Source organism: Cyclopterus lumpus, chromosome 24, assembly GCF_009769545.1.
Source record: "Cyclopterus lumpus isolate fCycLum1 chromosome 24, fCycLum1.pri, whole genome shotgun sequence".
Lineage (NCBI taxonomy): Eukaryota > Metazoa > Chordata > Actinopteri > Perciformes > Cyclopteridae > Cyclopterus > Cyclopterus lumpus.
The window spans coordinates 9,778,653-9,804,266 of record NC_046989.1 but is presented as its reverse complement, the minus strand read 5'-3'; the positions used below and the strand labels follow the sequence as shown (position 1 = coordinate 9,804,266).

The 25,614-nt window shown below is 40.4% G+C and overlaps 1 protein-coding gene across 1 annotated transcript; it reads left to right on the top strand.

The window, feature by feature from the left end:
* enpp1 (ectonucleotide pyrophosphatase/phosphodiesterase 1) lies at window positions 1-25,598 on the top strand. The gene is made up of 23 exons (XM_034527652.1): window positions 1-305; window positions 3,912-3,984; window positions 7,201-7,264; window positions 8,376-8,473; window positions 8,556-8,635; window positions 9,411-9,530; window positions 10,668-10,777; window positions 10,877-10,942; window positions 11,043-11,115; window positions 11,417-11,525; window positions 12,447-12,578; window positions 12,695-12,726; window positions 12,861-12,988; window positions 14,327-14,396; window positions 15,303-15,390; window positions 16,650-16,834; window positions 17,311-17,350; window positions 17,428-17,588; window positions 19,004-19,139; window positions 19,838-19,912; window positions 20,750-20,882; window positions 21,323-21,467; window positions 24,543-25,598. The coding sequence occupies exons 1-23, from the start codon at window positions 171-173 to the stop codon at window positions 24,693-24,695; spliced, it is 2,406 nt and encodes an 801-aa protein (XP_034383543.1). The 5' UTR covers window positions 1-170; the 3' UTR covers window positions 24,696-25,598.
* Window positions 25,599-25,614: the final 16 nt, after the last annotated feature.

The window sequence follows — 25,614 nt, the reverse complement described above, 5'->3', positions numbered from 1 at the left end:
ATCAATCACATTGCTGCTCCGTAAACTTGGAGACGTCAAGAAACAAGGCGGTGCCACACTTGAGGGGTCATAACCCACACGACAGCACATGCTCCTCAACCAGGGGAAGCTCTGCCTGCCCCTCAGTCCCTCCTGTCCACCGGCAGGAGCTCCTCGCAGCGCTCAGCAGTATGGACGTCACCAAAGGACAGGACCCCTCGGCGGAGCAGCCTGCGTCTTTGCCTGGGGCTCCAGAGCTGGAGAGTCAAAGGAGACCCACTGCACGGGGAGAGAAGAGGAATAACCACTGTAAAATCATTACTGGGGTACGTGCGATGAGGCGACTCCCTCTACCGACCTACCTACTCAATGTCTAACCATCTAACTCTTCTCTATTCTCTAACTGAAGGCCACATGTTGTTATTCACGTTCACAATCTTACAGTAAAACATGTGTCTTGCTGCACCGTTTACCTCATTGTCAAAAGCAGCTTTAATATAGTACTATATGTGCTATTTGTATATATAAAAGGAGTGTTGGTATTACTGTAGGAGCATAAAATGTGTCTATAAACTTGAACTGTGTCCATAAACTCAATTACAGTTTTTATTAACGAGTTGCTTAAATTAATTTAAAAAAATGCTGCGTTTCTTTGTCAAATATGATTGTAAACTGCAAATCTTTCAGTTTGGGATTTTTGGTAATACCAAACAAGACACTTAAAGATGTTGATTTGGTTTGGGGGCTGCATGGTGCTGTAGTGGGTTGCCTCACAGCAAGAGGGACCCGGGTTCGGATCCCGCTCTGGGCAGTCCTTCTGTGTGGAGTTTGCAGTTCTCCCCTGGTCAGTGTGGGTTTCTTCTGGGTTCTCCGGCTTCTTCCCACAGTCCAAAGACTGGCAGCTCAGGATAATTGGACTCTTTCTTGCCCGTAGGTGTGAATGTGAGCCTGAATAGTAGTCTGGTGTACCCTGCCTTCGCCTTCTGGGATCGACTCTGGCGCCCCTAAATCGGATAATGTAATGGCTTTGGTTTGGATGGGAGGCTTTTCCACATTTATTTTGACATAGACTAAATGAGTCATTAATCACCAGGCATCCAAACACAGTCGCAGGTCTACATTGTTTACTCTTCGTGTATTCCACAGTGCTGCCAGTGTGAATGTGCAAACCAAATGTTTTCACTCCAGTGCAAAAGGACAGAAGCCAGAAGTGTCTCTGCAGGTGTAGAAGATCACAGTTATTATTATTCAACAGAAATGGAGCTTTACGACCACGGTAATGATTGTGATCCAAAAGAGTAAAGTTTCAGCTGACAGTTTGAGAGCAATGCATTCATTAATTTAGAGGAATGTTAGGGGAGTGAAAAAGATAAGTTTTAGAGATGCAACTTGAGATAATTTGCATTACAAACTATTATGCTGCTGCTGAAAGTCAGTATTCTCATTTCCTGTCTCGATCTAGATGAGAATCTGCTTGAAAAATGCATGCTGCCTTTATTTGGCTGTGTTCAGGGGTGTATTTATTATTTTACAGTAAAAGAATGACAATAAAGGATTGATCCGCTAAAATATAACCTGTACAGTCAGAAATCCTCTGACAGTTGACACCTTTTAAACTATTTACTAGCAAACTGCAGCTCGCAGGCTCCGGTGTCTTCTGCTGCCGTCTGCTTGGCACTGATTAAATACACATGTGGCAAAGTCTAGACACTAATATACTCTTTCCTGTCATACACCAGCCAGTGTACAGCTGTTTTTAATTATGATGTTGGGATTTGATGCACTGCAGTGTTGTTTAAGATATTGTGAATGGATGATTGCAACACCTCGGGACTAGAGACAGAAAGCACGGCTCTTTTTACTCCAACATTAGGACGACGCATTCCCTTTTTCAGACTCGTCAAAGAAATGTTTTATGCATTTTTTTATCATGTGGACTTTGTTCTGCTGTCGTAGATTCATTCACAGTCTAATCAGGCCTTCACTGTGCAAACAAAAAGAGACAGAACTGAAGGTAGTCAGACACGGTTTCACCAGACAGCCTGTTTACTTTCACAACCCACCAAAACCACGTCTTTCCCAAGAGCCTTGTCCAATGCAGGTCTCTCTCTCTCTATCTCTCTCTCTCCCCATCTAAATGTGGAGGAAATAAGTGCACATACCCAGACTCCAGCATATCTTCATACCCATCTAGGCGTTCTTGTGTATGTGAATTACACTACATGGATTACTCAAGGGTGATGGTTCCCACAATCCTGCTTGTAAAACTGACTGCACACTACTACAGATTTTAGAATTAATAAATGAAAGGGCATGAATGAGTGCAGCATGAAAATATATAATCTATTGTTTTGACTTAAAACAAGGAAAAATAAGCCACAACATAACGTTTTCCCTGTGTATATCAACAATGTTCAACATCCTCCGACAAGTGTGGTCTGTTGGATTTATGCGTCTTATCTTGAAAACACAAAGATACGGTTTTCTGCATTGGAAAAAAAAAAGTGTTCACAATATGGTAAAATTGCTTAAACACATTTTGAATGGACTGCCTTCAAACTCCACACTAATTAAACAACCGAGTTAACCGCTGCAGGCCGGGTGTAGGTGTTGCGGCCGCTGAACACCCACCTCTCTAAATACACAGATGCAGACCTCTTTGAAACACCCCTCGAGTTAAAAACCCTTCTCCCCAGTGAGCAGCCATCTCTGGGCTGACAAGAGTCGAGCTTCTGATGAAGAAGCAGCTAGACATACGTCCTTCTTTCACTTTTCAACTACAGATGGCCAAGATCAACATTTTGACAGTTGTAGATGGTGTATGGGGGGAAGGTGGACATGATTGGTTTACACTGGGCAGGGTTCTAGAAATAAATAACAGTCCCACACTCGCTCAGTGCTGCAGACCCTTATTCCATCTTACATAAAGATGAACTCTTAACTGAAAGTAAAATAATGAATGAATCAAATCAAATCAATAACACTAAACGTCTTGTTACCAGCTCTGTGAGCCACAGTGGTGCTTTGAGCTAAATGCTAACATCAGCATGCTAAGATGCTCACGTGCTGATGTTTACCGGGTAATGTTTGCGATGGTCAGCATCTCTCATTAGCTCATTAGCTGAGGATTATTGGAAACACATTAGTTCATAAGTATTTAGTCACAAACCCAAGTGTTGGACTAAATGGAATTTTGACGTGAAGATGGGACAAGATGAGAGATCGGGAGATATTACATCCTGAGGGAAACATGGAATCCAATTTGTTCACTAAGAAACATGATTGTAATCTTATCATGGTGCAAGAGGAAGAGTCAGAGGATCACCAAAGGTTTTAGGATTAATCCTGTGGGGAAGGGCTGGGACAGGGAACATGAATTTTTATACTGAATTTACAGCAAATCATCCATTAGCTGTTGAGATATTTCAGTATGGACTAAAGTGGTGGACCAGACAAAAGACATTGTCCATCCCTAAACAACAATGCGAGGGTGGATAAAAAAACTAAACACAAGCTTTCTGTTGTTAGGATTCTGTCAAGGAGCCAGAAGTCGGTTGCAGCATGTTTATATTATGGTCACACGGCTTGTTGCTGCAACTGGAGTGTGTCTAGAGTGCCAGTAGAATAAGCTCTTTTCAACACAGTGTCTTTTAAATTAAATTATTCAGTTTTCACTTCCATTATGTTTAATGCTATAGTTATTAACAGCTATCAGGTAAAATGTTGGTTGGTTATGAATTTTAACAATAGCACATTATTTTAAGAATATTGTTGATCATTATTCAACAAGTACTTGACTTTGTGGAGTTTTATTAAAGTTAAATTTAAACATCTTTGGTCATGTTTGCTGGCAGTCCAGCTACATGTTATTTATGAACTGTAATCTTAGGGAACTTCAACACACATCGTGACATTCGTTTTCTGGATTTCAGGTGTTGCTGCTGTGCTTACTGGTGGTCATTCTGGCCGTGGTGTTTTCACTGAGGAAGAGCAGTGATGAAAAAGGTAAGGACTGAAGAGACCATGTTTTTGAATCTGTTTTGAAATTTGAATGGTTTAGCAAATGTTATTTAGTCTAATTTGAGAAATGCAATGAAGCTATTTTTTAGACTACAAGGATACACAAGATCATCTTTTGTGAGAAATACAAAAAAATACAGAGAATTATTACTCCAATGTAGATGTTTTACTGTTCTGAATTTGGCCTTATTGTGAATGTGTGTCACACGCATTCCGTTGTACTTAATTCTTGATTGTTGGTGATGTTGTTGAGCTATTGAATGTCTTCTTGTTGTGTCAGGATTATCTTATTTCTCAAATATGGGCCTTAATGTGTAACATGTGTGCAGTGCTGCTCCAGGAAATAGTTACAAACTGTTGAGCCCCATTCACATAGTTTGCTTTTCTCACAGATATGACTTCATACCCAAATCTCAAAACGTTCACTTCAAAACATTCACTTAAATATCACTTGGCACATGATATTTTCTGACTGAGCTTCCTGTGAGCCATGCATGGCTTTCATTCACACCACACAGAGAGTGAATGAAGATATGTTAGTTGCAACAGGAGAGGCAGACAGAAATAACTCACTCAGGTTATATTTCGGAAAAGGCGGTGGAAATACAAGTTGTGAGTTGTAAGTTGTAAGTTTGGACAGCCTGCTGATTGGGCCCCCAGAAAGTGTACACATGGAGCCTGCTGTATATCTCTCAGAAACTCTGGAAGTATTTAGAGCAGCAGTAAAGGAGGGTCATGTTACCAAGCAGCCAGTCGGGGGAAAGAGATACGGAGGTGAATGTCATCCACTGAAACTCTGATTTGGTCACAGGATGTGTTTCTGTCAGGGTGGTGCAATCCAAGCGTTGTTTTTTTTTACCCACTGTCGCAAAGCACGTCGTAAACACACATTTAAGCAAGACAGGAATGTTCACCCGAGGTTGGCATGTCTTCTGCAGCTATAGAGTCCCTCCGGTTAGTAGGGGCAGCGGTGCAGTACGCTCTTTGTTGCAAACCGCTGTGCCGAAACACGCCTCTTCCATTTCGGGGGCAGCAGCGGTGGTGACTGTGGGCAACTGTCGCCAGCCTGGGCGGGGTGTGCTCTCTGCTGTGGCATTCCCCTTTAACTTATATTTCCCATGAAAGCCATATGGGGAGAATAAATCTTGACTCTGCACTCACCCAGGCTCTTATTTAGCTGCTTTTCACATACATGCAGCTTTGTTGGAATGCACATCTTTCCGCAGCTTTCTTGGTGAGGCCTTTGGACGCAGATTAAAGGAAATGAAAATAACCCAGGACTCTACTTCTTCCTAGAGGCTCACAGTGTGTAGTATAAAATGCTGAGAGTGGGTTTTCCCGTGGATTACAGAGCACAGCAACTCGTCTCCTGAGACGGAGCATCCCTGTATGTGGTCCAAACCAGCGAGGAGGGGCTTTCTCACCGGCATGCTAAGACTCCCTCTGTCATGCGTCCAGTTAGCAGCAGACTTGACAGATTGTTTCTGGAGGGCAGTTGTTGGTAGGGTGAAAGAGGTGGTCCAAAGCTTCCTGCTTACAGGAATCGTATTTATACTGTGGGAATGTTCTGATTATAGGATGAGGATAGAGGTTGGATGTAGGATTCAAACCTCATTCTTTGGAAATGTAAACAACTGTTTTGTCCAGTGAAATCTAAACTCACTTGCTATGATAATGCTGTGCTAGCTCCTCACACAGCTAATGGTCATGTAGTGTTGTATATGATAGGTGGGGTCAGCTAGCCACCCTAAATCACAGTTGATTGTAAACATTTAGGTAGCCGTTAAAATTCAGTTATCAAAAAATATCGTTCAGGATTTACCAAAAGAGAGAAAAGATATTTTGTGACGTGATAACCAAACACCACCCGACTCTGCCGGCTGACACTTTTAACGTCTAGTGAGTATTTGGCAGCTAGAGAGACAGATATTTTCTCGGTGGAGAGCTAAAAGAAGAGTAAATATTGGCTTTACATGTGTAATGTTGTCAGAAACATGATTCCAGATAAATGCAAATGTTGGTGTGTCTGCTGGATGTGTAAATAGTTTGTCTGTTTGCAGGTTTAAAATAATGTGTCTGTGTTAGGTGCTGTAGTTCAGATTATGTACATTAAATGAGTCAAAGATGTGTCTTGTTTTACATGAATGTATGACCTCAATTGATAAATATGATGTGGTCACACCTCGTTTTTTTTTCTCCAGGTTTTGTTGCATGAGAACAATCCTCTCCAGCACTAAATCTGATTAAAACATGTGACGAGTGTAGTCTTTGTTCATGGAGTCTGTGTTATCCATTTATGCTTTTACGCAACATATTCATATGGTTCTCAGAGTTGTGCTCTCTTCTAGTTCCAAAAGCAGTGGAAAGACTTCCCTGGCCACAAGGCACAGAGGAAACATGCAGTCTCTTTCTGGGAGGAATCTGTGGATGACTATGTGGCAATAAAATCACTCAATAATCCTATTTGATTTGGCAATAATGGCCTTGAAAACATATTTTCTCTGATGGGATCCTATGTATAGACAATATCTTTTGCCAATTCTTAAAATAGTTTTTTTTACACAACATATTTTTGTCTTTGCCTTTCTAACAGCTGATGAGTTTGTTTTTTTAATCAAAATATGATTGTCAAACTGAGCCCAACCACACCCACACAGGGGAACTTGTAAAAGGCCACAAGGAACCATTTAGAGAGATCTTTTTTTTGTTGCAGAAATGGAATATCATATTTTCTTCAGTTTATAATAACCTGAAAATAAGAATTGTTGTGTTTTTTGTTATCTTAGAATAAGCTGTTTGTTTTTTACATAGTGAGCCTCTTTACTGAGTCGGCTATGTTGCACCTCCGTGTTTCTACAGTAGCCCAGAATGGACAAACCAAACATGGCTCTCGAACGGCATTCGCGTTTTCACATCAGAGGTTTTAGCAATCTGACCTTTTTTATTCCTTTTGTTTAACTGTTTTGCTGTATGTTGTTTGAAACTTTTTATGCTGCCGTCTTGGCCCTAACTTCTTGCAAAAGAAATTTTGAATCTCATTCGGAAAAATATCCTGGGAAAATAAACACCCTTTATCTTCCAACAGTCTGGTTCTAGTCTTTTTTAAGCCTGGTCTTTCAGTATTGTGTGTTACTCCAGGTCAGAACAGATACACTCTCTATATGTGTTTCTTTTCACTGACTGAACACTCCATTTTTCCAGCTGAAGGTGAGCTCTGGTTGCAGGCCGCAGATGAGGAACTTCAACAGCCACGGTGTCCACCTGGGTAATCTGGTTCTGCTTGTTCTGTGTGAACTGATGTGGTTTTAATTGAATACAATACCTCAAATCTCAGCTTGCCTAGTTAGGATTACATCAGCTCCTCTCCTGTTTCAGCATGTTTTAGTGCTGAGAATGAAGCTTTTCATCTGTAACTCCCACATCTTTCCTGAGTTGAGCCCATTGTTCCCAGTAGTGCTCAGTGGAAATTTAACTGTGACCACAGAGAAAAATAGAAAGGCTTTTCTGTCACTGTCTGTCTTTTAGCAGTGTGTAACCCAAACACATGATTCTTTTTATGACGGTGTTGGTTTTATGGAGAAAAAAAACTGTGTCTATGGAAACCGGGCATGTGAGTGTATGGGCATGCGTGTGTTTCTGTTTTGCTAAGGGAGTAACCCCAGACAGTCTTATTACACGATGGAAAAGAAAACCTGCGGCTCCATTGAAGCTATTTTTGGTTTGAAAGTATCTTTGAGAAAAGAAATGTTGTCTGTATTTTCATCTCAACGTCACTCATTGTCTTTGGTTTGTCTCTGCTGTTTCTATTGGTTAACCACACTTTTGTTTCATGAAAACTTAACACGCAAAGAGGAAGCTCTTCTCAAAAGTGCTGAATGAAAAAAAAACGTCACATGTAAAAAAATGTTATATACAATTATTGTGTATTATTATAACTTTATTAATTAATGTGTACAATCTTTAATTAATTCCGGATTTCATGGTCCAATAAGATTATTGTAATGGTTAATAATATTTTACATGACACGTGTTCTTTTCCAATAGAATATTTGTTTTATGAATGACAACAAAGGGCCATGCCTTGCTTCGGGGGAACAACAGACATCTCTTGGTCTTTGATTTAGGATCTGAGTGTGTCTCTTCCTGTTCTCCTCCTCTGTGTGTTTGTGTGGTCTGTGATTTAACTTTCCTCTGACCTGTTCAGTCAAAGAGCTGATTTGTACTCTCTGCACATACCTACTGTACAACACTGCTGCTACACTCCTGGTGCCAAACATATCCATGTCTCCTGCTGAGTAATTATTCTGTGTCCCATTCACAAAAGCCCCTCAGTGTCCACTTAAAGCATCTTTCTTCCTCTCTGTCCTCCCACACAGCTTCTCCAGGCCACCTCTCATCCTGGTGTCCTTGGACGGTTTCAGGTCGCAGTACCTCGAAGATCACAGCAGCCACCTTCGTATCATCAACAAGTTACGTAAGTCACGGACATCGTTGACGCCACAGTTTGTCACGGTTTACTGAGCATCCCGGTGGGACTGAACGTTACTGTGTTGCAGGAAACGACGGAACAACGACGCCATACTTGAGGTCCGTTTATCCCACAAAGACCTTCCCCAACCATTACAGCATTGTGACTGTAAGTCTTTTCTGGTCAGGTCACTGAGTCAGGGGTTGGTTTATTGGACATTCACTATAAGCTAATGATTATTATAACCAAATTTGTATTATTTTTCATTATTTCTCACGTAGATTACCATCTACGGTAATTGACATTTGTTTATTCATTATTTTAATATAAACATATAAATATTTACTGAATTGTATTGACTGTTTCTAAATGTGCCACAGCTGTTTCAAGGGTGGCTTCATCCACAGGCGCCTTCCCCGTCATTTTCTGTCTCCATCACTAGCCGCCATGACTGTTTCTCCTTGTTTGAGTAGACTACACAAGGTAGCACCTTAGCACAAGGAACACCACATTGTTCTGCTGCATCTTACTGGCTCAACAAACAAAACCCTGAGTAGAAACTGCTTTCTCTGTAAGAGGTCACCAGTCAAAAATGGTTGGAAACCATTTGTTTTAACCTTTAACAATATATTGCATTTTATTAGCTTATCTTATCTTTTTAAAAAAACTAAAATAACTACTGCTGTCAAATAAATAGAGGGTAGAATGTGCAAATTCAACTTTTATTTTGCATTGTGAGAATTGGTGCTTTTCCTTCACAGTAGCACAGATGTTACAGCGGAGGTTTAATGGCTTATCTTTGCTTTTGGAGAAGATCAGCAGCAGAACTGAGGGGCTTACAGAGCGGGTTTTACCTCTCTTGGTTGAGCTGTTGTTACCAGTTATAAATAAGAGAGCGGACATAATGACTTTGAATCTTACCCTGACTTGTTTTTCTCTACAGGGTCTTTATCCTGAGTCTCATGGAATCGTGGACAACAAGATGTACGATGTGACCCAAAACACTTTCTTCAGCTTGAAAAGTGAGGAGAAATTCAACCCAAAATGGTACCAAGGAGAGCCTGTAAGTAAATATGTGCAACTTTGATATTGTGTACAAAGGTGGAAATGTACTCTTCAGTCCAAAACTGTAACCTAATAACACCCCCTTTAGGAAAATTATTTTTCATTCATCAGGGCCACAGCAGGGCAGATCATGGAGATTCTGACCCAGAAAGTATTCTGTAAGATATAGAAGTTAGCACACCCTAATGTTGTGGAAAGCCTGACATCAGGAGGAGGCACTTGTCTTGAGTAAAAGCTATGAAGCACTGTGCTCGGATTTTCATAGCTGAGATTCCGTTCCCCCACGTGCAGTAATAAGTTTATTGATATAATTATGGATTCTGCTGGGGCAGAGTTATGCTTGTTTAGACGTGTTGTGGTTCCAGTTTAAATCTCATTCCTCAACTGTGTGACAGGACGCTCATCTAAAATAATCCATGCAGCCGCCGTATAACTTTCCAGGAGTCAAGGAGAAATAAATGAGTGATGACTCCTGGAATTCATTATTTCATAATGAACCAATACAACAAAGTGCATCTGCCAAAGCATGTTTACAAGTCTGCTACATAATCAAAACACTTCTACCTGCAGATCAGTATAATATGTATTGATTCAACACCAAAATATGCAGTTATATTTCCATCAGTCTTGGCTGGGCTGTGAGGGATTACACTTTAATCCTAATGGCCTGAACACTGTGGCTGATGAGATGCACTGAGATGAACGAATGAGGCATTAGTCTGTGTTTAGTCTCTCTGAATTATTGAAGAACTCAGATGACACTCATCTTTCCTTGTTTTGCATTCTTTCTTTTCTTTTCTATTCCTTTTCTTTTGTCCCCTCTTATTTCATCTCCTCTCCTTTCGTCTTGTGTCTTCTCCTTTTCTGTCCTTTTCCTTTCATCTCTACCGTGTCCTTTTCTTTTGTCCCACCTCCTCTTTTTTCATCTCTTCTCCTCTCCTCATCTCCTCTCCACTTATTGTATCCCCTCTCTTTTCATATCCTCTCCTTTCCTCTTAACTCTTCCCCTTTTCTTTCCTTTTCCGTTCTTCCCTTACCTTCCATCTCGTTTCTATTCTTTTCCTCTTCTTTTATCTCCTCTCCTCTTCTTTTCTCCTCTCCTTCCCTCTCGTTTCCTCCCCTCCCCTCTTCTCAGGTCTGGATCACTGCCATGCGTCAGAAACTAAAAGCAGGAACCTTCTTCTGGCCTGGCTCAGATGTAAGAATCAACGGCTCTTTCCCAGACTTATACAAGTCGTATGACAGGTAAGAGGGATGCCGTTTTGTTCTAAATTCAATAAATAGCATACATTAGTGGTGTTTAAATATGCTCTTAGATAATATTATGGGTTTTTTTATGAACAGGAACATTCATTTTAAGCAGAGAGTGACAACACTGTTTGAATGGCTCAGTTTACCCCAGGGAGAAAGGTATCACACGTTCTGTATTATCATTAAAAAAATATTATGTTGTGAGTCACCATCAAACACCACTGAACATCCCACTAAACTGTTGTCTTCGTAATGTTAGACCTGACTTCTACACTTTGTATCTGGAAGAACCTGACTCAACAGGACATCGTTATGGACCAGCGAGCAGCCAGGTTAGTCTGTCGCTAAACATTAAACATTAAACATGCAACTATCAGCTGGTTGTTAATTACCTTCAAGAACAGACGAGACCGAACAAGTACCCGTATGAAGCTCATACTTCATCATTGGAAACAATAGCTGGATAAAATTGAGGTTATGAACCATGCTGACGAAGTCATTTTAGTCCATCGAATTTGCTTGTTATTTATTTGCTGAAGCAAGTTATTGTTTATCGGATGGACTTACAGTTTCCCTGACGACTGTTCTCGTGCTGCAGATCTGTGAAAGCTTTACATGCTGTTGTGCCTTCAGATCCTTCAGGCCTTGGAAAATGTGGACAAGATTATGGGCATGCTGATGGATGGCCTGACACAGAGAGACCTGCACCACTGTGTTAACATTATAATCCTATCAGACCACGGTGAGATGACGACACAGCCTGCACACATGTTGTGATACAGTGTATTGTCTCATTTTACTCCTTAACTCCATACAATTCCATACATTCTTTTAAATGTACAATTACATTTTTTTTACAAACTTAAGCAATTCAGAGTAAGATGTATTTTCTTTCCCTTTTAGTCTTTCTCTTTGTGTGTTTTGTTTAAAAAGCTGTGCATTTGCTAACACATAAACTCGGGTCATCCCTTGCAGGTATCCGTGCTTACACAGTAGTGAGATGTAGTGTCGTTTTAAAGCCTGTATGCCAGTGAGGAATTGTTTTACACTTAGTGTCTTCTTCAAATGCTTCTTCACTGCACCTGTTACATGAGCCAACTACAGTTTCATGTTAGAGGGAAATCTGAGTGAAAAAATGGGTGTGTTATCTGGGAGTAAACTGGTAAAAACTGTTCTCAGGATGTTCTGTGACAAGAAGTTTCACTGGACATCTGGAGACCATATGCTTAGTCTTGTAATTATGTATATTACATATAAATGTGCAGGAATGCGTGGTTCAGTTATCTTCATCAAAGACATCATTTCCAAAAGAAGATAGTCATTTTATTGTTAGTTTCCAGCAAGCCATCAAAGACAAGAAAGAAGAAGGACTTATCAGTGCTCACATATCACACAAATACAAATGTATAAATGTGCCGTTAAACGGAGGAACTGACAAAGGAAGTGCATTTCTGACTAGATAAACCTTTGTGTCCCTCCAGGGACAGAACATTCAAGTCATGCCAAAAAAAAACAAGACAAATCATACACATATAAAGTAGAATCATGGATTCTGGTGCTCAACTTCACATAGTTCATGCAATCATAGCTAGATGTGTCAAGTCTTTACAAATTCAAACACAAATCTTAAAAAAACAAGGACAAATGAATGTATTTTGCACAGGCATGGAGGAGGCTTCCTGTGAAAAGGCAGCATACGTGTCGACCTACTTGAACAAAACTGATGGCTTTGCTGTCATCCAAGGTGCGGCTGCTCGCATCAGACCCAGTCGCCTCCCAGAGGATTACTATTCCTGTAAGTTGCTGTCGATAACACCCGACTTCCCCTTCCTCCCAGCTTTGCAGCATCACTCAGTGTCAGTTTGTCTGTAACCAGTGTGGCTGACCTTGTCCCTGTGTTTCCCTCCTCAGTTGACTATGAGGGTCTGGTGAAGAACCTGTCGGTATGCAAAGTATTTCAAATGTGACTTTTGTGTTGATAAGAAGAAAGAAAGATTATCTGCTTGCTTGGCCTCACATCAAACAATCCCATGCCCCCTGTGCTGTGGGTTGACCCTCTGCCGTGTCTGTTCTGAAGTGCAGGACCGCTGACCAGCCAATGAGGCCGTACCTCAAAGAAAACCTCCCCAAAAGGATGCACTTTGCTAACAACAGACGCATAGAGAGAGGACACCTCTACATGAAGCAGGGCTGGCAGGCTGCACTGTAAGTCACCGACCAGGCCTCAGATTTCACTGTGTGAGGTCATCAAACTTTTTCAGCAATGGCGTAAAGAATCTGAAAAGAGGACAACTTTTGGAAAGCAGTGGCGTAAACCTGACGCAGGGATAGTTCAAGCCAACATTAAATCCAGTCATTTTTTCAAACAAAGTTTGAGCTTGGAAATGTATTCTATATATGACCAGATACAAATGCATGTTATTACATGTTATCAAGTGACACCTGCTGCTATAACGATTCTGCCAAAACACACGTAAATGTCTCTTCAAACCAACACAGAAAAGGGAGTAACTGTAGTTTATCCAAAATCTCAACAATGTGTCATGCAGACCCAGGGAGCTTAAATGACCTGGCCCAGCTGCGGCCCAAACAAATCACTCAAGCCACGCCCACGGAGAGTCCCAGCCTCGAGTCAGCTCCATTCCCTGAAGAAGAACATTAGAAGTGGTTGAAAACTCAAAAGCTAGCCTGTGGACCTTTGAGCTTATATTGTTTTACACACATTCAGTTTGCCTCTGTCCCTTGAAAAAGACATAAAAAGAGCATTCTCCAAACGGCTAACTATAGCATAAAAATAGCCAAAAAAGCTGAAATGTAATGTCGGAGAGCTGATTTATTTTTTAGAATACAATGTCCCTTTATGGTTTTCAAAGTGTAATACTCTGTATCCAACTTCCTAGCCAGTGGCAAGAAGGGCCTGTCAGCAAAAAACGCTTTCTGACTGATTGGCAAGGAAAAAATCTAACTTTTAATAACTAACCGGTTATTTGTGTTCCATTAATTTAATGTCTATGATCATTTACAATCTTGCAATTTAAGGACAAAGTTAGAAAAACAAAGGATTTTAGTCTCAGGACCTGAGACTAAAATACAAAGATTAAATAATATAAATACAAAGCCATCACATCTCACAGAGTTAACAGTTTATATGCACTGGAAGTTACCAGAGTGTGTTTATGAATGTAAATGTCTGGTGATGGGATAAAAGCTTTCTTCGGCCACACAGAAGTTGAAGCATTTACAGTAATTAGAGTTAGTCATCATTTATAATGAATGAGGCATTTATGTTGGACAAGAGTTGTACAACTCGATTGATGGATAGCAACCATGTAATCATGGGAAATTGTTTCAAGCTGAAGAATGCAGTCCACTTTAATATATAGTTTAATATGGCTTGCTCTTTAGCTGACCATGACATTGACATTGGATATAAGATGAAAACACAGAACCATCAGTGTTGTTATGACTTTGACCCTCTATTCCTCTCTGACTTTGTGTTCACTTGAACTCCTCAGATAAAATGTTTCTATTCTATCTCGACAGGAACCGACAGGAACTCAAGTATTGCACCGGTGGATTCCACGGCTCAGACAACCTCTTCGCCAACATGCAGGTCAGAGGAAGGAAAGACGCATGTGTTCATCCGTCATGATACACGTTTATCACAATATCCTGAATCCTGAAAAACAAGAGGGTCTGAAATGCCTAAACTTGTAGTTTTTAACTTGTCGGATGTTTTAGAGCTTTAACTTTTAACTTTAAAGCAGAGATACATTAAAAAATATGAAGATATTTTACTGAAGAACAAGTGACAGAGGAGAACATGACAAGATGTATTATTATACAAGACCTTATCCAACAGGGATGCAGCAGATTGACCACCGTTGTCACTGTATTTAGGAGTTAATGTTGAGTCTAAATAAAAGATACATCTCTGTATTTGCTGTTTTTAATTTGTGTGAATGACACCAAAGTAAAATCTGAAAGACAAACACAAGAATACCGTGGAGCTCTAAAACTCTACTCCTAATTACAGTGTTTTTAAAACGTTTCTCTCCACTTTCACAGTCTCCTCTATGAATGGAGTTGGTTTAATTTGGAAATGTGTGTGTGTCTGCCCACCTTCATCATCACAAGACGTCGTGGATGTTTCTGTACATGGTTTAATTTGACCTGCTTAAATTAGCTTACAAGGTGCTGACTCTTCTAAGAAAAAGATCTGTGAGTTGATAAAAGAAATATCCACACACAGCTGAGAAAAGTGTGAGTTTACTCAACTGCAAATATCCCCAACCAACCAACAATAGTTTTCAAGGTTGTGTAAGGTCATTTTACTACTTTAGTTCATTTCAAATATTTACACGTGTTTGACATCGTGTTATTTACATAAATAGTTTAAATTAAACTTCCCTTTGCGAGCCAACGGTTTTATTTGTATAGTACTCTGTACTTTCTCATGCTGGCTAAATAAAGTAAATGCATAAATGTCAATATGTTAATGTTTATCTACTTTTTTCAGGCAATCTTCATTGGCTACGGTCCAGGATTTAAGGAAAACACTGTTGTGCCTCCTTTTGAAAACATTGAAATATATAACCTCATGTGTGGTAAGAGAAGTGTACTTTATCTTCCTTTTGCTGTACCTTGTACTTCTTTAGTCTTTTATCTTAGTATTTAAATGAATACTTCATCTGACTATGTGAATGAAAATGTTCTATATTTACCCACGAGTCTCTCCTTTACAGACATGCCCACTTTATGCTAACAATTCCACATATTTTTATACAGTTTAATTGTGTTTTTTCCCCAGCCTATTCTAAGAATTGTGTATTTTAATATTACTGCATAGTGGGGACCATAAACAGTTTTCCAGTCATACCCAAATTATGCAATTCCAAGACTTAGACCCTTCTGAGTGAAATGAGTTAAAGTACAATCATGTGTGATGATATTCATCCCCATAGCAGCCATTTCACAGAGTGAGACCATTTGTTTTAAACTTGACGTCACTGTATGAAATGACCTGTTGTGACCTTGAGGATAATCCAGCCTCATGGAACTTTACAACCACAAACTAGAGACCTCCGCCATCCAGAGACTTTTCTAGGTATATTGACAAAACTTGTGTTTCTGAGCAGTTTCTGGAGGTGAATCGCTTGCCGTCCAATTTCTGAAATCTTCAAACACAGTTAAACGCAGTTCGGAAAAGGAAACAGGTGCACATCCCCTCCACCGAATTTGGAGTTTGTTTAGTGCCTCCAAAAAAAGAGCAGCAGAAAATAAAAAGCAGCCGCATCAACCAGATTTCATCAAAAAGAGGAACTAACACAATCCACAGTTTAACGCAGGTGTTTAAACCAAAGAGTAACACACAAAACATGGATGACTTTAACAAACTGTATTTGCTCACCACTACACTTAAGTAAGGTACTTAAGGTCAAAGTAGGACCGAGTACAGAAGCTCTCCAACATCTAGTTGTTATATTAGCAAAAGACAGATGATGTTCATTGTACACATTTTCCCTTCCAAGTAATTTGTTCAGATTATATGATTCAATTACGGGCCGTTTCGTATGACTTACAAAAATAAAATGATGAAGAAACCTTATATAAAGGCAACTTTCTTGCTTTGTTTAGCTTAAATATAGTAGTTTAAAATCGGTCTGATCCCTCATGTTACTGGTTTCAACATCGTAGTGTTGTCACCAAATCCTTGTGCCTCTACTGTATGATGACATATTATTTTTTCTGTCAGTAAAGATGTCAGAATTCATGAAAAGGTTGTAAAAAAAACTAATGCTGACATGCTGTGTTACGTCCAGTGTGTGATTTTAAAATGTTCAGTTTTTCTCTCTTTCTCCTCCAGATCTTCTCAGTATTCGTCCCGCTCCAAACAATGGCACCCATGGCAGTCTGAACCACCTTCTGAAGAGTCCCATCCACCAGCCAGTCCACCCAGCACAGCTCTCCCATGACACCCCCTGTGAGGCCAGTGGCCCTGTCCCCGCTGACGATCTGCAGTGCTCCTGTGCATCCCAGAACAAGGCAGCGGTACGTGCCAACAAGTTATTGAGGTCATGGCAGTGCGTGTCTGTGAGATTAGTCCACTACTTTGCTCCAGAACACTTTTGGATGTATTACTATGAAATCTGATGAGGATATTGATGTACACGGAGGATAAACTATCAATTGGTCAAAACTCACTTAACCGGTGGAAATATCTCAATTTCTATCTGTAGAAATACAGAAATACACACATTCATTATTCTGTCAGGATGAATTTTAATTTATTCAAAGTTAGCATGCATGCAGATGCAGATTATTTAAAATGTAGTGAAATAAAATACTTAAATTAGTATTCATTTCTCTAGAAGTCAAATTAGCAGTTACAGTTATACTAACTTCAAATTTACAAATAGTCAGAATCAGATGCTTTCCAATGCTGATATTTAAAAACTTCACAGGCTTTATACACTGAATGGTGAAAGTGTTGATTTGAATGTGTACTGAAAATCATTTATTTTTAGGAGACCGATATGAACAGAGATCTCATCACAACTAATTCCAGTGAGTATTGTTTTTTATTTTTATTTAAGTTCTTTTGAGAAAACATGGTGTGATGTTTATCCATTTCCCTTTTTTAGGTGTCAAAGCCAGTTTACGTCGCCTACACCATCCCTTTGGTACCCCTCGAGTCGTCCAACCAGGCGCCACCTTTTGTCTTCTCCACCAATCCAACTACCTCAACGGATACAGCAAAGACCGCCTCATGCCCCTGTGGGTGTCGTACACCACCCAGCCTCTGGTGAGTCTTTTATCTCTAAACTTAGCCTCTACAGTTGAGTGATCCTGGCTGTATTTCATCTGTGGTTGAGGCATGGCATGAGATTGTTTCTAAATATCTGAACCCTTTCCCTAAGCAGCTGTTACTCATCTTCTGTGCTCATGTTGGCTCAAAATCTTCTTGTCTTTCTCATTATGCGGTTGAGGTTTAGTGTAAATCATGACTTTAGGCAGAGTGATACATTCCAGGGAGAGTTTACACTCTTGTACTATTCCGTCTGAATAATGAAGCCACTGAGGATGTATTTTCATTCAGGCACAGTACAAGTTGAATATGTCTTGAAAGACTTGTGGTTTAGATTGTTTTTTTAATCTGTATTTTGCTTGTACACCCACGGAAAACTTCAATTTCACAGCTTGTCAGAGTTAGCAACCTCATATGACGCTAGCTTCAAGCTAATTTGCCCACAATTGGTCGATGAAAAGTGTGAAGCCATGCTACATTTCTATTATTGCAAATATAGGATGTTTGAAAATATGCACGTCTTTTTATGCTTAATTTTTCTGCCTGTAATCGGATACAATGCTGTCTCTTATATTTCTTATATTTTTATATAGGTTTACTGTAAATAACTTCTCTATATAAACTGATACTAATTAGAGTGGAAATGGGAATGTCCTTGAAATAAATTCTCCATTTAAAGACACATAAATATTCATTTATCACTGGATATCGATTAATTCCTTATTGGTTTTGAATTGTATGCTCAACCTGTGAACTATTTTTACATTTTAAGACATGCTAGCAGCTTGACTCTATGAATGGTATAATTGGTCCACCACTTCGGTCCAGAGTGAAATGTCTCAACAACAATTGGATGGATTGCCTTGATTTTCTTTTTCGTCCATTCATGATCCTGAGAGTATGAATCCTAATAAATTAGGTGAACACGTGACCTTTCATTTAGTACTATCAATTGGTTAAAACTCTTGACCTACGAGCATTGATTCAGTAAGATGGCAAACATAGAAAATGTAAATACTTTCATTGCAAGCTGTTACCATGCAGATGTTAGCATTTAGCAAAAGGAACAGCTGTTTGCTGACTTTCTTTACGTTACTCTAGCAGTTAATTGGAATAAGAGAGATTTACTGTAATTTTACAAATTGAACAGTGTTACTGTTTAGCTACAATGAGCACCAAGTTTTATCGTCCTTACTGGGAAACTTCTTGGAAATTGTATTTATTAAAAATGTAATTTTCTTCCACGAACAGGGGAGGGCAGTGAGCTGAGATTGTCTTTAGAAAGCTCTGTAAACAGACACAGAGCCGTGTCCTCGCTGACACTGACAAAGCAAAACCGAGCCAAGTGATCTCGCGCAACACGCAAGTGTCCCGCTCCAATTTGTCAACCGCTACTTGATCCTCTCTCTCAGACCAGAGTCCGACCCCTCAGCCCAGAGATGGAGGAGTGTGTTCGTGCAGACGTGCGCATCCCACCGGCCACCAGCCAGCTGTGTCTACGCCACAGAAACCACCCCGTTCTGTCCTTCGGCCTGCTGCACCCCCCCAGTGAGTTTGTGTGTGTGTGTGTGTGTGTGTGAGAGACTATGTCAAGTATTGGGGTCATACCACACTGTCCCCAGCAGGGTGTTGAATTCAAGTTCATGTGTTTCAGAGCCACATTCTCATGTAAAAAAGCACCCGTTCTTTTTGTCTGCAACAGTAAAGAGTGTCCCATCCCCTCTTATCGCCTTATCGAGACACTGTAGATTAACTGTATTTTTTTAAGTAATTCAGGCTTCAGGTAGCTCTACAAAAGGAAGTGACTACCTGAAAGAGAGAAGTAAAAGCTCTGGACTTACCAAAATTAGACATTTTATTTTCATCATGGTTCAGATTTGTGCAGTTAAATGAAATGAATTGAGCTGTGACGATTACTTGCTTAATCAATAAGTCAATTGACAGGAAATGAATGTCATTTTCCAATATTTCCTGACATATTGAGAAAAAAACATTAATATAAAAAAATATTGCATAAAATCAGGCAGGTTATTGCTTAAAGAAAAAAAACGTTAGTTGCAGCTGTAAATTACTTTACTTCTTTGTATTTATCTCCACCAACACGTGAAGAGTCTGTTGTCTCATCCAGTTCTTTATTACTTCTTTTCACACATCAGACTTGTATAACATGCACTTAATGTTTTAAGTCTTTACCCAAATTGCAAACACATTATATTTTACTTTCCTTCTCGTTCTCTCTCCTTTAGATCTAAGTGCCGACGGACCCGAGGCAGACTCTCTAATCACGAGCAACATGGCACCAATGTTCCCTGCATTTAAAGGTGAGTCAATCTTCCAAATATCTATCTGCTCCTGGTTTCTAGATGCACCCAAAGCTCTAGATGAGAATTATGGTGATGCACAAGTTAATATTGAATTCCAGAGTTGTCAGAAGGGTTCATTTGCCAACTGAATGGGAGCTTTTGAGCTGAATGAGAGCTGAACAATTTAATTAAGGAGTAAGCTGAAGAGATACTCTGGATCATACTAGACATTATGTCATGCTCTGCTTAGTGAGTTAAACACTCTTGTTTTCCAAGTGCAGGTAGTGTGGTTAGTTTGTTCTCGTGAGCCATTTTTATTGCGAATATACTTTTTTCCAAAGAACAGGCTATACTTTTGGTTCTTAAATAGACACACCATGAGTCCAAAGATCTAACCACTGTGATTATATGGGACTACTGTACTTTAATTTAGTCAAGCTCTTTATCGAAAGCATAATCAGAGGTTTTGTTTGGAGGAACATTTCCAGAGTTAATCCTCCTGCCACATCCTGTAAGCACTGACGTTTTCTTCACATTAAGATTCACTTTTAAGGTGGTCTGATTTCATGACTTGTAGATCGTGTTGGGTGATTAATATATTGAACATTTGAGTGTTTCAGACAACATAGCTCTTGCTGGGTTTCCACTGGGGCCACCCACACTATAAATGGAAACTATCTCTCACCACTATGAGGTCCAACTGGAAGGAAAACCCACTCCATGTACTGTTGTGTATGTTTGTATGAATCAGCTAGGAGATGCTGCCCCCTGGTGGCACATCCCCTGTGCCCACACCTGTTGTGTGGCGACTTTGGAAAACTAAAAGGCTCTTGTGTGTAATTTCCTTACCCACAGATGTTTGGATCCATGTCCATGATGTCCTTCTTCCAAAATATTCACAACAGCTGAACGGAGTTAACGTCATGAGTGGGCCTATATTTGATGAAGACTATGATGGAAACGTTGATGCGCTCAGAGCAATCTCAGGGTAAGCAGCACACACATTCAGGTAATCGATTAGGGCTGCATCCAAAAATGATGACTCTTTGATGATGATTATGAATAAAAAGGAGTGTAAAGAGAGTCTTCCTGACTGAACTTCCGCTTAAGCTTCATATAAAAGCACACATTACATTACAGCTGACATAAAGGACGTCAGGACCACAGTCGCCCGCAGAAAGTACTTTTGATTTCTCACAAGGAAACGGAACATTAATTTCCACCACATTAACACTGTATACTTCGACAAATGATATAAATGCTCCAGGTGAGGCTTGAACTCACAACCTTCGGCATGGCTCTGCACTTATCTTATAAGTACCGTGCACTGACCAATTGCACCACTGGAGCTCACACATGAGTTCTAATTAATATTTTCTATAAAGGAGGCAGCCGTTTTTAATAACCTGCGATCTCGTGTGTCTCCAGGAATGAAGCTCCCATCCCGACACATTTCTTCCTGATCCTGACCAGCTGTGGGAACTCGACCGTGGGCCCTGTTGACTGTGAGGGTCCCCTGCAGGCCAAGTCCTTCATCCTGCCCCACAGACCTGACCACACTGAGAGCTGTGCTGTGAGTTACACCACTGACTCCTCTCAATTTAATTCAATTCAGTTTATTTTATATAGCCCAATATCACAAATTACAAATTTGCCTCAGAGGGCTTTACAATCTGTACACATACGACATCCCTGTCCCAGGACCTCACATCGGATCAGGAAAAACTCCCCAAAAATAACCTTTGACAGGGAAAAAAGGGAAGAAACCTTCAGGAGAGCAACAGAGGAGGATCCCTCTCCCCGGATGGACAGAAGCAATAGATGTCATGTGTACAGAATGAACAGCATTTACAAAGTTACATAAACACATTACATGAATATGACAATGTATGAATGGAACTCCAATCCATGAAACAGAAGGAGGTAGAGAGGGGGGAGGGGGGGGGCAACGCGGGAGGCCGGCTCACCAGGCATCAGACACCTCCAGGTCCAATGGACCCTATGAGACGTGAAGTCACAACGACTCCGGGGAGGAAGCAGAGTTAATAAGGTGCAATGGAGAGATGTAAATTCATCCATAAGGAGAGAGAGAAGAGGAGATAGGTGCTCATTGTATCCTAAAACATCCCCCAGCAGCCTATAAGCCTATAGTAGTATATCAAGGGGCTCGACCAGGGCAAACCTGATTCAGCCCTAACTATAAGCACTATCAAACAGGAAAGTCTAAAGTCTATTCTTGAATGAGGTGACTGTGTCTGCCTCCCGGACTGAAAATGGAAGCTGGTTCCAAAAAAGAGGAGCTTGATAACTGAAGGCTCTTGCTCCCATCCTACTTTTTAGTACTCTAGGAACCACAAGTAGCCCCGCATTTAGTGAGCGCAGCTCTCTAGTGGGGCAATATGGTACTACAAGCTCCTTAAGATATGATGGTGCATCACCAATCAAGGTTTTGTAGGTGAGGAGAAGAATTTTAAATGTGATTCTTGATTTTACAGGGAGCCAGTGCAGAGCAGCTAATACAGGAGTAATGTGATCTCTTTTCTTAGTTTTTGTGAGTACACGAGCTGCAGCATTCTGGATCAACTTGAGGGATTTAAGAGACTTATTAGAGCAGCCTGATAATAAGGAGTTGCAGTAATCTAGTCTGGAAGTAACAAACGCGTGAACCAGCTTTTCTGCATCTTTTTGAGACAAGATGTGCCTGATTTTTGAACTGTTACGTAGATGAAAAAATGCAATTCTTGAGATTTGCTTAACGTGGGAGTTAAAGGACAAGTCTCGGTCAAAGATAACGCCGAGATTCTTTACAGTGGTGTTGGATGCCAGGGAAATGCCATCTACAGAAACCACATCACCAGATAATTGATCTCTGAGGTGTTCAGGGCCCAGTAAAATAACTTCAGTTTTGTCTGAGTTTAACGTCAGGAAGTTGCAGGTCATCCATATTTTTATGTCTTTAAGACATTCTTGAATTTTAGCAAGCTGGTTGGTCTCCTCTGGTTTGATCGATAGATATAATTGAGTATCGTCTGCATAGCAATGAAAGTTTATGCAGTGTTTCCTGATAATATTGCCCAAAGGAAGCATATATAAGGTAAATAAAATTGGTCCAAGCACAGAACCTTGTGGAACTCCGTGATTAACGTTGGTGGTCATTGAGGCTTCATCGTTTACAAATACAAATTTAGATCGATCTGATAAATAGGATTTAAACCAACTTAGTGCGGTACCTGAAATGCCAATCGACTGATCCAGTCTCTGTAATAGGATGTCATGATCAATGGTGTCGAACGCAGCACTAAGGTCTAATAATACCAGTACGGAGATGAGTCCTTTATCTGATGCAATTAGGAGGTCATTTGTAATTTTCACCAGTGCTGTCTCTGTGCTGTGGTGTTTTCTAAATCCTGACTGAAACTATTCTGATGTAGGAAGTCGCACAACTGATTTGCGACTACTTTCTCAAGGATCTTAGAGAGGAAGGGAAGGTTAGAGATCGGTCTGTAGTTAGCCAACACCTCTGGATTAAGAGTGGGCTTTTTCAGGAGAGGTTTAATTACAGCTACTTTGAAGGAATGTGGTACATGGCCTGTTAGCAAAGACACATTAACAATATCCAGCAGAGAGGTGCCAATTAAAGGCAACACGTCTTTAAGCAGCCTCGTTGGGATGGGGTCCAAGAGACAGGCGGTTTAGAAGTAGAAACCGTTGAGGAGGAGCTATCCAAATATACACCAGGGCATACAGCCGTTTCCAAGGCCACTCCTCTTGATGACAGATCGGCAGTAGTTGAGGGCAAGAGATCATCAATCTTGCCTCTAATAGTTCAAATCTTTTCATTGAAGAAGTTCATGAAGTCATTACTACTGAGGTCTATTGGAATACACGGCTCCACAGAGCTGTGACTCTCTGTCAGCCTGGCTACAGTGCTAAAGAGAACCCTGGGGTTGTTCTTATTTTTCTCTATTACTGATGAGTAATAGGCTGCTCTGGCATTACTGAGAGCCTTTTTATATTTTTCAAGGCTATCTCGCCAAACTAAGCGTGATTCTTCCAGATTGGTGGAACGCCATATACTTTCGAGCTTTCGTGAAGTTTGCTTTAGGTCGCGGGTCTGAGGGTTATACCAGGGAGCAAACCTTCTTTGCCTCACTGTCTTATTCTCAGTGAGCCTGTAGCACTATCGACAATATGATCAATCTGGGACGGACTAAAGTTAGCACAGGAGTCCTCCGTCACATTGAGACGTGGTATTGAATCAAATGCAGAAGGAATCGCTTCTTTAAATTTAGCTACAGCACTGTCAGTTAGACATCTGGTGTAGAAACATTTGACTAACGGTGTATACTCCGGGAGTATAAACTCAAAAGTTATGAGGTAATGGTCTGACAGAAGAGGGTTCTGTGGGAAGACCTCCAAATGCTCAATGTCAATGCCATATGCAAGAACAAGGTCGAGGGTGTGGCCAAAGCAGTGAGTGGGTTTCTGTACTCTCTGACAGAAGCCAATCGAGTCCAACAATGAGATAAATGCAGTACTAAGGCAATCATTATCAATATCCACATATCCTACTCTGTAGAAACCTACTGACAGATCCTGCAGTGGAAAAAACACTCTGTTCTTTTTTTCTGTTCTGTTTCCCCCTCAGAGCGGGTCAGACTTGAAGTGGGTGGAAGATTGGCTGCAGTTTCACACAGCGCGGGTCCGAGACATCGAGCTCCTGGCGGGACTTAGCTTCTACCACGACAGGTTATCAGTGGAAGAGACACTACAGCTCAAGACGTTGCTACAGACTGTGTGAAATCTGAGACATTATCAAATGAAGCTTTCATTTCCAATGGAAGCCATATTGGTCTGCACCGCAGGCCTCAGTCCACACTAACTTGTAAAAGTTCCCTCTGTTCAAACCAAAATCCAGTCCATCTGTTTTTTTTCTGTGATATGTCTGATTCCCCCCAAAATGTATAATTAGTCAATGTGTGAAAGCTGTATATTTGTTTTTGAGGATGTATTTTTATGGATGATTTTATAGCTTGAGAGCTCCGCAGCTCTTAACCAAAGACGGCGTTACTTCTGCTGAGTGGCTCCAAAGTATTTCCTCAGATGGGAACAAAATAAAAGGGAAAAGAAACTTGTTTTGATGAAAGACAAATCTATTTATAGTTGCTTTTATTGGCAGGGGCACATCAATAAACATATGACAATCTGGAAACAGTTGATTCTGCTGGCACACATCTGGACAGCTGCCTGTAGCAGCCTTAAAAACACCCACGAATTTGCTGTACAAAAGGAAGCCTGCCAGATGTTGTCATCGTATGTTCATGGCTGTTATTTTTGTATTTCCTTTATACACCAGCAACAATGTAGTTTTTTAGTATTTTGTGATTTTGTTAATTTTTATCTTTGCTTAATGCCATTTTGGAGATGATTATACAGTTTTGACAGTGTATGTGTGTGTGTGTGTGTGTGTGTGTGTGTGCGTGTGTTTGTGTAGCTGAAATTATTTCTGGGATCAACACAATTTCTGTTCAGTCTTTTTATCTTTGCTCTTTACAACAAAGGTCAGCAGGTAGTTTGAAGAAAATGAGAAAAGTTCAAATGATTTTGTCATCTCCATCATGTATTCCAGGTTTGTTTTTGTTATTGTCATAAGTGGAAACCACGGTCAAATACACAATTTCATATAAAAACTCTTCTACACTGACCTTGTGGACTTGTAT

Coding starts and splice junctions, on each gene's coding strand:
- enpp1 (XM_034527652.1), top strand. CDS start 171: ATGGACGTCACCAAAGGACAGGACCCCTCGGCGGAGCAGCCTGCGTCT. Junction 16,835..17,310: donor CATCCCAGAACAAGGCAGCG/GTACGTGCCAAC, acceptor ATTTATTTTTAG/GAGACCGATATGAACAGAGA. Junction 19,913..20,749: donor AATGTTCCCTGCATTTAAAG/GTGAGTCAATCT, acceptor CCTTACCCACAG/ATGTTTGGATCCATGTCCAT.